The 14,330-nt window shown below is 38.3% G+C and overlaps 1 protein-coding gene across 1 annotated transcript in view; it reads left to right on the forward strand.

Annotated features, from left to right (window-relative positions):
- UTP20 (UTP20 small subunit processome component) overlaps positions 1-14,330 on the forward strand; it is a 166,382-nt gene that overhangs the window by 140,005 nt on the left and 12,047 nt on the right. The window contains exons 42-52 of the mRNA XM_077265598.1: positions 555-694; positions 975-1,131; positions 1,335-1,433; positions 6,420-6,587; positions 6,727-6,893; positions 7,457-7,604; positions 8,438-8,554; positions 11,185-11,355; positions 12,076-12,204; positions 13,285-13,395; positions 13,481-13,560. Of these exons, the coding sequence (XP_077121713.1) occupies positions 555-694; positions 975-1,131; positions 1,335-1,433; positions 6,420-6,587; positions 6,727-6,893; positions 7,457-7,604; positions 8,438-8,554; positions 11,185-11,355; positions 12,076-12,204; positions 13,285-13,395; positions 13,481-13,560 (1,487 nt within the window). The remainder of the gene's footprint in view (positions 1-554; positions 695-974; positions 1,132-1,334; positions 1,434-6,419; positions 6,588-6,726; positions 6,894-7,456; positions 7,605-8,437; positions 8,555-11,184; positions 11,356-12,075; positions 12,205-13,284; positions 13,396-13,480; positions 13,561-14,330) is intronic.

The raw sequence follows: 14,330 nt of genomic DNA on the forward strand, positions 1-14,330 counted from the left end.
AGGGACCTGACGGACATCAGATGGTGAGTATGTACTGTTTGTTTTTTTTTTACATTTACGCTGGTAACCAGGGTAAACATCGGGTTACTAAGCGCGGCCCTGCGCTTAGTAACCCGATGTTTACCCTGGTTACCAGTGAAGACATCGCTGGATCGGTGTCACACACACCGATTCAGCGATGTCAGCGGGACCTCAACGACCAAAAAAAGGTCCAGGCCATTCCGACACGACCAGCGATCTCGCAGCAGGGGCCGGGTCGCTGGTACGTGTCACACATAGCGAGATCGCTACTGAGGTCGCTGTTGCGTCACAAAACTAGTGACTCAGCAGCGATCTCGCTAGCGATCTCGCTATGTGAGACGGGGCCTTTACAGTTGAAGTGTACGTAAGATAAACATTAAAGACCTCTCCATTCTCTGTAGGAGGGAAAACTTGTGAAATCAGCAGTGTGTCAGATACTTATTTTCCCCAGTATATGTATGTACGTTGTGTTAAAGATTATTCCAATACAGAGGTTTTGAAATTGTATTGAATCATTTACTTTATCCTTACAGGTTAAGAGGGACGAAGAGCACAAATTGGTGAAAAGCAAAGTAGTTAATGAAGAGGAAGTAGTCCGTGTTCCAATAGCATTTGCTTTAGTCAAGTTGATGCAGACACTTCCTCAAGAAGTTATGGAAGTCAACCTACCTGGGTATGAGCTTAAAACAAACCATAAGATAAAAACTATATAAGTATATCCTTCTTTCCTTTGTATTGGATAAAGGAAAATAACTAGGTGTATGTTGCAACCTGGCTGCTGGCTCCAGGGCAGGAGTACTGCAGAACCTTAGTCAAACTGAGTCTTCAAGGGATATTTCATCAAGGAATACAATAAATCTCACTTCATTTCTTTATATAGAATAATCGATCATTTTTACTTTTTCTTCATTTACCTTTAATGATTTATAATGTTGACTTTGTACATTTTTCAGCATACTGTTAAAGGTGTGTATTCTCCTGAGAAACAGAGCCCAGGAGATTCGTGACATCGCAAGAAACACTCTGATTAAGATCTTAGAAACACTCGGGCCTCGCTACTTGCACTTTATATTAAAGGAAATGCAGAATGTCTTAGTTAAAGGATACCAGGTAATGACTGATTACTGTGGACCCACAAGTAAGCCATGGTGCGCTGAAATTGATAAATTATATGTGTGGAGATTATATATATATATATATATATATATATATATATATATATATATATATATATATATATATATATATATATATATATATATATATATACACATACACACACACACTTCTAATATGGTTTCATCTTCTTGTAGGTTCATGTGCTAACATTTACAGTAAATCTGCTGCTGAAGGGCCTTGCTGCCAAACTGAAGAGTGGAGATTTGGATGGTTGCATGGAATCTTTAATTCGGGTAATTGCATTTATTTCTGCTGGCTTTCCAGTGCTTAAGTCTATGTATATTGCTTTCGCATTGCATTTGCCGTAAGTATGTGTCAGGAGGATTTTCTAATGTTTACGGATATTCATACACTTACCTTAGCATATGTTGTCCTTTAGACAATCATATAAAAAAAGCTTTTATCACACATTATATTTTTTTTATTTAGTCGATGCATCTTTTTATTGAACAAGCGCAGCAAAATCTGTAACCAAGCATATACAAGCCCTACTGAGACCAAGAAGATTCTCTTGTCTCCATCAGGCGAATGGGGGGCATGGCCCACTTTTGTTAGATGCACTTGCAGTTTTTCCACACTTTTAGGGCTCACTCACATGTCCGATGATTCTCTCCTCCAAGAGAATTTTATTGATTACGGCAATGACTAGTGATGAGTGAATATACTCGTTACTCGAGATTTCTCGAGCACGCTCGGGTGTCCTCCGAGTATTTTTTAGTGCTCGGAGATTGTTTTCATCGCCTCAGCTGAATGATTTACATCTGTTAACGAGGTTGAGTACATGTGGGGGTTGCCTGGTTACTAGGGAATCCCTGCATGTACTTATGCTGGCTAATAGATGTAAATCATTCAGCTGCGGCGATGAAAACTAAATTTCTGAGCACTAAAAAATACTCTGTTACCCAAGCGTGCTCTGGAAATCTCGAGTAACGAGTATATTCGCTCATCACTAATAATGACACTCAGCTCAAGCTCTGATCCAATTCTATCAGCTGAAAGAATTGTATCTCTGTGGAGAAGACCGAGAACTTAATTTCTCCATCTTCTCCATTGTCTTGTGTCCGTGTAAATCAGACTGCACTCAGATGATATCTAAGTGCAGTCCAGTGTTTCACACACACTTATAGACTTGTTGGGGTGTGTGTGTGATCCGATTTGCAGAGCCACTTGCAGCTTTCTGCGATATTTTTGTTTTTTTCCTTTGTTTTTTCCTTTTCTCATTCCGAAACATGAGAAAAAAACAAACACATCTGCACTGCCCCATAGAATAACATTGGTCTGAGTGCTGTCCGAGAAAACATTGCATAGCACGCACTCGTCCGAGTTAAACGCTCGTGTGAGCGAGGCCTTAAAGGCTGATCTGTAATCAGGCTATTCTGCCTTATATAAAGCTAGCATAGTAAAGGTTCTAAATATTGGGCCTGTTGCCTAATAGAAGCAATAAAAGACTATGCTGCACTTGGAGTTTGAGCCCATTGTATTCTTGAAGAGGGTTTTTCCTCTGCCCTTTTCCAACTGATTGACAGGTTCCTGTGTTTTTGCAGACAAACAGTAAATACATACGAAGGGTCTGGGAGTACTTTCTTTATGACAACCCAGCCCTTGTAGGCTATGTGCCCACGTTGCAGAAAGTATGCAGAATTTTCCTGATCAAATCCAGACTCCCTTCACAGGAAATCCACTTGTGTTTTTTTTTTCGCACTTTTATTGCATATTTGTCGCTTTTTTACCGTGGATTTTTAGCATTGTTTTCCCAATGGTCCTAATACAATTCTATTGCGACAAAACTGCCGATTTTCCACAGAATTTATTAACATGCTGCGGTTTTTTTCCGCAATGCTTTTCCGCTATGGAAAAAACGCAGCATGGGCACAAAAATTGCCGAATGCATTAAATGGGATGCTTTATGTAAGCCTTTTTTAAGCATTTCCGCAACGGAAAACCGCCCCAAAAACGCTTAAACGCTAAAAATCCGGAATGTGGGCACATAGCCTTAAACTGTCTGATTTACTTTCTAAATACTTCTTTTAGCTAAATGATACAATATTTTTGTAGGGTTGATTTGGCTGTTAGGAGAGTGGACCTTTCCCCATGGTGTGCTGCATGTAGCATATCATCAGAATAAAGGTCTAAACCTCTTTTCAGAACACAATAAAGAAACGTAAAAACCCAAAAAGAATACTATTTACAGAATTGGCACCTGCAGACAAATATTTCACAATTTGTAGTGAACATTCACTTAATCTATATACATACAGGTGCATCTCATATAATTAGAAAATCATCAAAAAGTTAATTTATTTCAGTTCTTCAATACAAAAAAGTGAAACTCATGTATTAAAGTCATTACAAGCAGAGTGATCTATTTCAAGTGTTTATTTCTTTTAATGTTGGTGATTATGGCTTACAGCCAATGAAAACCCAAAACTCATTATCTCAGTAAATTAGAATACAGTGATAATGTTGTTTGTAAACCAGGTATTGGTACTTTTGGCAGTGTGGACAGGTGCCAAGTCCTGCTGGAGAATGAAATTTCCATCTCCAAAAAGCTTGTCGGCAGAGGGAAGCATGAAGTGCTCTAAAATTTCCTGGTAGACGGCTGCGCTGACTTTGGTCTTGGTACACCAGCAGATGACATGGCTCCCCAAACCATCACTGATTGTGGAAACTTCACACTGGACCTCAAGCAGCTTGGATTGTCTGTCTCTCCACTCTTCCTCCAGACTCTGGGACCTTGATTTCCAAGGTCTAGTGGGAAGTTTCCACAATCAGTGATGGTTTGGGGAGCCATGTCATCTGCTGGTGTAGGTCCACTGTACTTTATCGGGACCAAAGTCAGCGCAGCCGTCTACCAGGAAATTTTAGTGCACTTCATGCTTCCCTCTGTTGACAAGGTTTTTGGAGATGGAAATTTCATTCTCCAGCAGGACTTGGCACCTGTCCACACTGCCAATAGTACCAAATGGCCAGCAAACTCGCCTGACCTTAACCCATAGAGAATCTATGGGGTATTGTCAAGAGGAAGATGATAGACACCAGACCCAGCAATGCAGAGGAGCTGAAGGCTGCTATCAAATCAACCTGGCACCCATAACACCACAGCAGTGCCACAGGCTGATCGCCTCCATGCCCCATTGATGCAAAAGGAGCCCCGACCAAGTATTGAGTGCATTTACTGAACATACATTTCAGTAGGCCAACATTTCAGATTTTAAAATCATTTTTTCAAGCTGGTGTTATAAAGTATTCTAATTTACTGAGATAATGACTTTTGGGTTTTCATTGGCTGTAAGCCATAATCCTCAACATTAACAGAAATAAACACTTGAAATAGATCATTGTTTGTATTCACTCTATAAAATATGAGTTTCACTTTTTGTATTGAAGAACTGAAATAAATTAACTTTTTGATGATATTCTAATTTTGTGAGATGCACCTGTATATATTTTCCTAATACTTCAGACAGATAATGTTAAAAACAAAACCTACAGACAACAGTGTGGTGTTATACCCATAGGTGTCGATCTAAATAGGTTACTGAACACCCACCACAAAAAAGTCCTAAGAACATATATAGTCTAACTTCCAGACTGAAATGGGTATAATGAAGCCAACACACACTAAAATATATCTGTAAAAGTGTGCACTTCTACAAAAGATATAATAAATAACATTTAAATATAGATGAGTATATGCAATTCTGATTTGCCAAGGCAGAAGAGGAAGCACTTAAAAAGAGAGAAAATATGCCTCAAAAAAGAAATGTGTTATTTATTATACCTATGGTAATTTTCTAGTGTGTGCTGGCTTCATCAGAGCCAATTAGGTATGGTGGCTTGGTAGTTGGGCTCTATATGATATTTGGACTTTCCTGTAGGATTTTACAACTGGAAGTATTAATAGTTTTAGTCAATTAATTTCAAAGTGAATGAACAAAAGAGAAATATTAATCAGGTTAGCACTTTAGCTTTGCAGTGCTGGGTTCCTGGATTCAGTTGCCACCAAGGACAACATCTGCAAGGAGTTTGTATCTTCTCCATGTTTGTGTGAGATTCCTCCCACATTCCAAAGACATACTGATAGGAAATCTAGATTGTGAGCCCCAATGGGGACAGTGGCGATAATGACTGTAAAGCGCTGTGGAATTAATGGCGCTATATAAGTGAGTAAAATAAATTCAATTCCATATTTGGTGTGATGATCCTTTTACCTTTTAAAACGTCATCAATTAATTTGCTAAAAATTCTTGAAAAAACTGTAGTAGGAGGTTGTTCCAAACATCTTGGTAAACCAACCAGAGATCTTTTGTAGATGTAGTCTTGCAAAAATCTTTGTTGATTTAATTTTAATTTTTCTAGCTTGTATAGCACCATTAATTTCACAGGTCTTAACAGACATCATCATCACTTTCCTCATTGGGGTTTTCACAATCTAAATTCCCTACCAGTATGTTTTTGGAATGTGAGAGGAAATCAGACGCAACATGGAGAGAACATACTGTATAAATTCCCTGACTTTCTGCAAGTCTACCTAGAAGAATTCATGCTGCTTTAAAGGCAAAGGCTGCTCCCACCAAATACTGCTTTGCTTTAGATTTCTATTATGTTCATTCATTTGGATATTTGATAAAAATAAGCTGTTAAATGTTGTTGTTTTTTTTTTTTAAAAAAAAACAAACAATCCTTACTTTAAAGCATTTTTTCCACACCTGCCTATAACTTTTGCACATACTGTATATATTTTTCAATTTGAATATGCGATTAAAATTAAAATTTTAGTCTGCATACGCATACTAATTATGTAATTTTTGTCTTTTGTGATGAGCGAATGTGCTTGAATGAGGTGTTAAATGAGCATTCTCGGGTGCTAACCGAGTGTGTTCGGCGTGATCGAATATATGTTTGAGTCCTGGCGGCTGTATGTCTTGCGGATGTTAGACAGGCGCAACACATGCACGATTGCCTAACAGGAAATCCCTGCATGTGTTTTGGCGGTCTAACAGTCACGGGGTCTTGAATATATTAATCGAGCATGTCAAAGACACTCGGTTAGCACCCGACATTGCTCGGATAACACCTTAACCCAGCACGTTCGCTCATCACTAGTTTTAAATCTTGTTTCCTATTATGTATTGAGCACTCTCCCTTACTGATATAGAGCCTTTCTTTTCTAGCACAATAAAAAGTGTTCTTTAATTTTTTTATCCTGTTTTATTAAGATATTTAATCATGAACTTTTTGGGGCCATTGCGGAGGAAAAAGAAGTCAAAGGAATAGTGTCTAAGCTCATGGAAGCCAGAAGCAGCAAGAGTTATGACTCTTATGAATTTCTTGCACAGTTTGTCGGAAAGGAACATGTTATAAAGTTGATCCTTCCGTTGAAAGAGGTAAGATAAGTGTGGGTGTAGTTGATAGAATGCTGAGAATAGTAATTAATTAATTGATGGCCCACTATATGCTGATGAAATATTTGCATTTCTATATTCATTGGATTTTTTTTTTTTTTTTAATGATCCTAATATATAGATATTGGTGGAAACTACAAGTTTAAAACTGGCTCGTAAAGTGGCTGAAGCTTTCCGTAGAATAGTATTTGGCTTGATAGCCAATGAAGACATGAATGCGCAGTCCATCCTTCTGCTCAGTTATGGCCTCATCAGTGAAAACCTTCCACTCATAACCGATATAGAAAAGTAAGTTTTATTTTTTTCCTGACATCATGACACAGGCTATGCGTATACCTAAGCACGTGTACTTACAATACTAAGGATTACAATATTTTTTTCCCCTTTTTAGCTAGGGCATTTTTTTTTTTTTTACACCAAAAAAATACTTGGTATTTTTTTTCTTATGCTAATTCATAAATGTGAAGGTAACAATTTGATTAAAAAAGTGCATAAGTATAATTATATGTTTGTATGTATATACATATGTATATTGCAGTTAATGTTTCTGAATTGGGTTTGGGAATCTCTGCAGATAACTTTCATGAGAAATTATGGGGGAGTAGAACAAATGTTATGTCTATTGGGTATTTCTATCAATACCATGATAGTATATGTATAATGTCTAATATATTATGTGTTAATGGGCCATTACGTCAATGGAGACTTTCTTCCTCAAACTAGATATATAGACTTGTTGCAGCAGGATGCCATCAATACGCACTGGGCAAGAATTGACACCAATATGAATATTGTGTTATATATAACTTGTTTTTCTTTTTTTATTAAAATTGTATGGGCTATAATTTCAGGATTAAAAAAAAAGAAATGCCGCCCCCAGATCCTCGCCTTCAACCAAAGAGCTGTTTGTTAATCCAGCGTCCTCCTCCACGTGGTGGCGTAAAAGCTGCTGTTAGCACTAAGACCAACATGAACATTCTTGTAGACACAGGGCTGAAGGTTAGTTTTAACATGTCAGTCTTTAATATTTATCTAGGTATTGCTATAAATGTATATTATTGTATACTTCTATTTAGTCATAGAACTTAAGTATTAGTAGCCATTTTTTGGAGGGAGAAAAATACAATGGAGCAACCATCAGCTCACTGGGTTGAGAAGTTCCTAGAATAGGGGTGCGGTGCACGGAGACTTCAGACTGGTTTCCTGTGTAAATAAACCAGGAAGAAATGGGAAAATCCAGCAACCGCTACTCTATTTCGAAACACGTCGACCGTTATCATGTATTTTTCCTTTTCATGTTTTATATCTACTAATAAATGTGATGTTTTCTGAGACTTGCGGTTGCTTGATTTTCCCATTTTTTTCACTATTTTTTGGAGGTATCTGATCTAAGTTCGAATTAATTACCACCTTTTTGAGGTGACCTCCTTGTTGGATTTACTACTCTTAAATGTTCAATAACTTTAAAGGGGTTCTTACCATGTGAGACATTAAAGGCATATTTAAAATAGCAAGGAAAAAAGGGGTTTAATGTCTGCACTGCCATGAATAGCAATGGATAATCCAGAAAAACTATCAGGATCCAGGATAAAGGAATGTGCTTTATTACCTGCGCATTTCAAAGTATAACAAGCTCCTTCTTCAGGACAAGCCACTTGTAAGACACAGACAGGTATTTATAATGTCTAATTAGTCAGAACTACATCTAAGCTTTATTGTTTACAGAAAACCAGATATCTTGTTACATGTAGATATTTTATAGTGTTGGTGTTCGCGCTAGTAAGTGTATTTGTCTGAATTTGTTGATATTTGCATTTTCTCTTATGATTTAGCTTCTACACCTGAGCTTGAGAAGATCCAAAGTGAACTCCTCTGAGGAGCGTGCCCTAGAAATGCTGGATCCATTTGTTCAGATGTTGATAGGCTGCCTGCAGGCGATGGATGTACAAGTTAGTACTGTGATTTCCATCTTTTCCATTCAAAGTTAAATCTACTGCCTGCCCTTCCTATTCCTGGTAACATACAGAATGTCGTAGATGAGGCAAATAAAAGGGAGCTAAATATATTCACACTTAGAAATTTCTGTAGCTGAAAATTAGTTTTCTTTATCAAATGGTGTTATTACCACCAGGTGCATGGATTTCTGCAGGCCCCATTAAGTTTTCCATGTAATATTGAAGAAAAAAATGACATAAGAAGAACTGCATAAAAGTGATACACCTTTCCGATGCCTTGTCTTTGAAAAAGCTTCATAAGCACATAAATAGTTTGGATCGCTGAAATCCTACTGATTCTCTTTTAAAAAATGTTGTTTGAAAAAGTGCAGATATTCTTTTAAATATCACTTATAGCTTATAGAGATGTATAATGTGTACGATTAATCTGGAAACCTTGGCAATGTTCTTAGCACAGTGCATAAAACAGAACTGTGGAATTGGAGCTAGTTTTGGGTGAAGTTGGAGATGGGGCATAAAATTGTATCTACTTAAGCTTAAAAAGTTGGTTAATTTATTGACTCGTGAATTCAGACAAGTTTGGAAACCGTAATATAAATATATTCTCTATTAGGCTATGTGCACACTTCCGGAATTTCTGCAGCAATTCTGCAACTGCTGCGGGTATAAGGCATGTGGAATTGGCATGCGTATTCCCGCTAAACACTAACGTTTTACAAGCGTAATTAGCTTGCAGAATGCTAGTGTTTCCAAGCGATCTGTAGCATCGCTTGGAAAACTGGTTGACAGGTTGGTCACACTTGTCAAACAGTGTTTGACAAGTGTGACCAACTTTTTCTATTGATGCATCAATAGTAAAAAGATCTAATGTTAAAAATAATTTAAAAAATTAAAAATCGTGATATTCTCACCTAATGGCCCCCGCAGACTTCCCGCTCCTCGCAATGCTCCCGGCAGCTCCCATTCCCAGTAATGCCTCATTGCCGCGAGGCATCACTGGGAACAGGAGCATCACGAGGAGCGGGAAGTCTGCGGGGGCCATTAGAAGGTGAGAATATCACGATTTTTTATTTTAATTCTTTTTTTATTTATTTATTTATTTATTTTTTATTTTATGTTTTACACGTATATTGGTTCCCAGGGCCTGGAGGAGAGTCTCCTCCTCCACCCTGGGTGCCAACTGCATATGATCCGCTTACTTCCCGCATGGTGGGCATAGCACCATGTGGAAAGTAAGAGGATCAATGCACTCCTATGTGTGCGGAATCTCAGATTCCGCACAAAGAATGAACATCCTGCGTTTTTTTCCAGAATGCGGTTCCGCCTCTGAAAAAACCACAGCATGTGCACAAAAAATGCGGAATGCATTAAAAATGATTGGATACTTGTGTAAGTGGGTTTTTTTTGTTGGAAAACGGCAGAAAAAAATGCTTAAAAAACCCGCTAAAAATCCTGAAGGTATGCAGATAGCGTTAATCATATTCTCCTGTTTGTAAAGAGCGCTGTAGTACAGCATTGTTACTATTTTACTACAGTACGTTTGCTATTGCTAATTACACTGTTCAACAGATTTTCTTGAATTGTTTGTAAATCCATTCAAATGAGGTTATTTATATTTCTATGAGCAAACCGAATATTACCATGTCACTAAATCATTAGCTCTAGTTTTTAAAATAGGTGTGGAGCAATGAAATGCACAAGTCATGGCTGTAAGGTAAAATTTGCAAAAAACCTTCCACACATTTTTGGGGATTTTTTTTTGACAAATTATCATTAAATGGGCCAAAGTACATAATAACTACGTTTATTGCAATTTGAAGTTGGGTGCGTGCTCTTGGCCTGCCGTTTGTAGTGTAGCTCTGGAGAAGTAGCCTCCTAACATTGCCGGGCCACGATTGACATTTGTAAATTTAAAACTAGAGCTAATTCTCAATTTTATTTGTCATTTTTGATTTTAGCATCATCGCATCATCAAATCTATGTGAATTAGTCACTTTTGTTAAATTTATGCATTTGTTGTTGAACTTTGTTGTTGGGCGTTAATGAAGGAGTCAAATCTGGAGTCAGTGTAAAAAAAAAAAATGAGCCATATTGAGTATTAAAGGCTTGGCTTACTGACCCCATTACATTGGTGTAATAATTCTGGACATGAATGTTTAGAAGAAATGTAATGATGTTTAGTTAGTCTTTCCCCGCAGCACTATTTCCCTGAAGCAGAGACCTGAAGATATTCTCATTGCTCTGTATTATCAAGGACCTGCTCATCATAATACCTAATGTGCTGTCATCATGATTATCTTTGATAGGCGCTTCTGTCCGCTCCCCTTCTGCCCCACACCTCCCTCACCTAAGACAGGAGCTCCCATTGACTTAGATGGTTATAACTCACAGAACATAAAGCCATGTTAATTTCCAGGGGGGTCACCATTTTATCACCTGACCTAACTGCAGAGATGTATGCCATGATTTTGTAAATAGAACGGAAAATACTAGCTGAACTATATATATTGAGGGACTTGTGACAGAATGAATGAAAAAAAAAACCAATACAACTTTAAAGTGTGCACTTTGTGTGCTTTGTGTTTGTTTTCTGGCTTCTACAACATCTGATGCTTTATCTGCAGGTTATCACAGGTTCTTTGCAATCTCTCATCTGGATCTTGAAGTTTCCTTTACCATCTGTCCATAAGAATACGGAGCAAATGGTTAAGCAGCTTTTCCTTTTGCTGAAAGATTATGCTAAAGCAGGGGTAGCCAGAGGGCAGAACTTTCACCTGGTGGTTAGTTGTTTTAAGGTAAGTGATGTAAACCTCCATGTAGACACTATGGTTTGTATACTACTTAGTAAGAACATATATTAGCAAACCTCTTACCTGAATTAGATGTAAGTCCACTCTAATACTTTATAATAATGTTATAATTCTGGTATGTTACTGAATATTTTCAACATCTTAAATTTCACCTATCATGTTGCAAACGGCAGTCCAGTGGGCGGTGCTATTCAGTGGTTGAGAGTCTCCCCTGTATGACTTTGCATGCAGAGTTAGCTGTCAGTCACTAGTAGAACCGCCTACTGGACACATAGATACAAACACCAAACATTTCAATGGATAATATACAAGTTATATAGAATCTTTTTCTGCAATGTCTATTCCATCTACTGTATATCATTCTGCCCAGCTTCTCTTTGGTTACACCATGCTGTCCACAGCTCGGCTGTATGTGCAATGTGACAGGTTCCCTTTAAATGTTACTGATTTCGCTTTGTTAGATTGACTGGAATGAATACATTCTCAAACAGTAATTCTCAATGTGATTGTTTATGATGCCGATCTGATACTTGATTACATAACTAAGGTAGAGGCGAGTGGGGAGGAAGAGATACTGGGGTTTGTGTATATGTAGTGCGCACCTATAAGAAAACTGCTTGCAAAGTTATTAAACCGATCTTTTTCATATTTCTTCAACTAACTTGTAAATTATAAATAATCCATGGCACATGATCTCCCCTGCAGTGTGTTACCACTTTGGTACGACAAATGAAGGGGACGATTACGGAGAAGCAGCTACAGGTCTTACTTGGATATGCAGAGGAAGATCTTTACGATTCATCACGTCAGGCCACAGCTTTTGGATTGTTGAAAGTAAGTTATTGCCTTACTGTCTGCAATTAATTTTCAATTTGTAGTAAATTTCACATATAATGTTACTGTATGCTTTACTGCCTGTAATTGTGGCAGCCCTCCAGTTGCAACCCTGATAGCTGGGCTTCCAAGAAGACTTAGGATTTCTGAATGCTGCAGTTAATGGCAGTGTGCAGACAGGCTGTAGGCACACCAAATTGCTGACATAGGAATGTTTACAAAAGTAACATATTACATAGTGACCATTTAGGTGAATGGCCTCCATGTGATATAAAAATGGCTCGTGGGCATTAGAGCTGGAGCTGGTCCTACAGAGAGGGGATGATGCCCATATCCCCTAGTAGGTCATATACACAACGATTGTCTGTATAAGACAGGCACCTTTAAATATCAAAAAGTGATGAACGAACGTGCTCAGATAAGGCATTATTTGACCATGCTCTGGTGCAGACCGAGTGTCTTCGGCATGCTTGAAAAATATGTTTGAGTTCCTGTGGCTGCATGTCTCGCCGCTGTTAGACAGGCAATCCCCGCATGTGTTACGGCTGTCTAACAGCCATGAGACATGCAGCCACGAGACATGCAGCCATGGAGACTCGAACGTATTTTTCGAGCACTCCCAAGACACTCTTATCCAAGCACATTCGCTCATCACTAATATAAACCCATTCTGATTTCTGCTTCTGGAAGTAAAGGGAATTTAATGGTTGGTTTTGTAGATGAGTACATACATTTTCTGCAAGCAAATGTTCTCCAGCAATTTGTGATTTAAAAAAAGTTATCAGTTGCATTATTTTATGGGTTTTAGACAGTTCTTTACCTTGCCAAATAGCCCACGGTTAGCAGAAAGGGTGTGTGGGTCAGCAGAAATGGGAGCTTGGCTTAACGTGACAAAAAGCACCACAACACAATTTTATCGTCAACTGATAAGTGGTGTAAAATTAGACAAGACAGTTCCAAGTAGAATCCGATTCAACAAACTACTAGAAACACTTTCTTAAATTTGGCACATTATAAGACTGTCTAGCACTATTTAACAATCATTATAAATCTACCCTATTGTTATTGTCTGATTTAAAGGCCATTGTGTATAGAAAACTTCTTGTTCCTGAGATGGATGAGGTGATGAAGAAAGTGGCAAAATTAGCAGTGACTGCCCAGAGTGACCCAGTCAGAGTCCAGTGTCGTCAGGTGAGTGCCACGTTGAAACCCAAGTCTAAGATGGTTTTGCTGCAAATTTGCTTCCAAATACATCCTCTCTCAATTCCCCTTCCAGATATACCTCAGCTATTTACTGGACTATCCACTTGGAGAAAAGCTCAAAGTCAACTTGGAATTTATAATTGCACAATTAAAGTAAGTAATTTCTTCTATCAAAGTATGGAATCTGAAATTATGACTCCCCTAGATATAACTGAATAGTATTTCATGATCTTTGTTCAGTTGGCCACATCAGTGTTTCCTTGGCCAAGGAAGGCCTTTGTGCTGCTTCCTACATATCATCCCCAAGGCCTCTTCTGTTTTTTTTTTTGCCCTGTTACCATCACCATGGCCTCTTCTGGTTTGTAGGCCCTGTTACCATCACAAGGCTTCTTCTGGTTTGTAGGCCCTGTTACCATCACAAGGCCTCTTCTGGTTTGTAGGCCCCGTTACCATCACCAACGCTGCTTGTTTTTTTGGCCCTGTTACCATCACCAAGGTCTCTTCAGGTTTGTAGACCCTGTCATGTGTGTCTACAAATCAGAAGGGGACCTGCGGATTCTGGCAGGTAGGAGATGGCTTACCAGACTCCCGTTCAGCGGCCATGGATTACTGCTATGGCCTCTGGACCAGGGTGTTTCAAATGTATTCACTTTTCTCTAGTCCCCTCATATTTCTTTCTAGAAATCAAGTGACCTTTATTAATCCTTTCTATAAGCGGTATCTAGAAACAAGTAATACTTGTCTGTAATCATAAAAGTAAACTAATCATCTTTTATGTCCAATGTTCCATCTAGTGTTCTCAGAATTATTCTCACGTTCTGGTGCACAATTGTATTTGGTGTTCAGAGTGGACAGGGAGACCAAGAAGACGACTCTACATAGTAGCCCACGTTTATCATTTTGTGTGCTTAATTTTCTAGCAT

Source organism: Ranitomeya variabilis, chromosome 5 (genome assembly GCF_051348905.1).
Source record: "Ranitomeya variabilis isolate aRanVar5 chromosome 5, aRanVar5.hap1, whole genome shotgun sequence".
NCBI lineage: Eukaryota > Metazoa > Chordata > Amphibia > Anura > Dendrobatidae > Ranitomeya > Ranitomeya variabilis.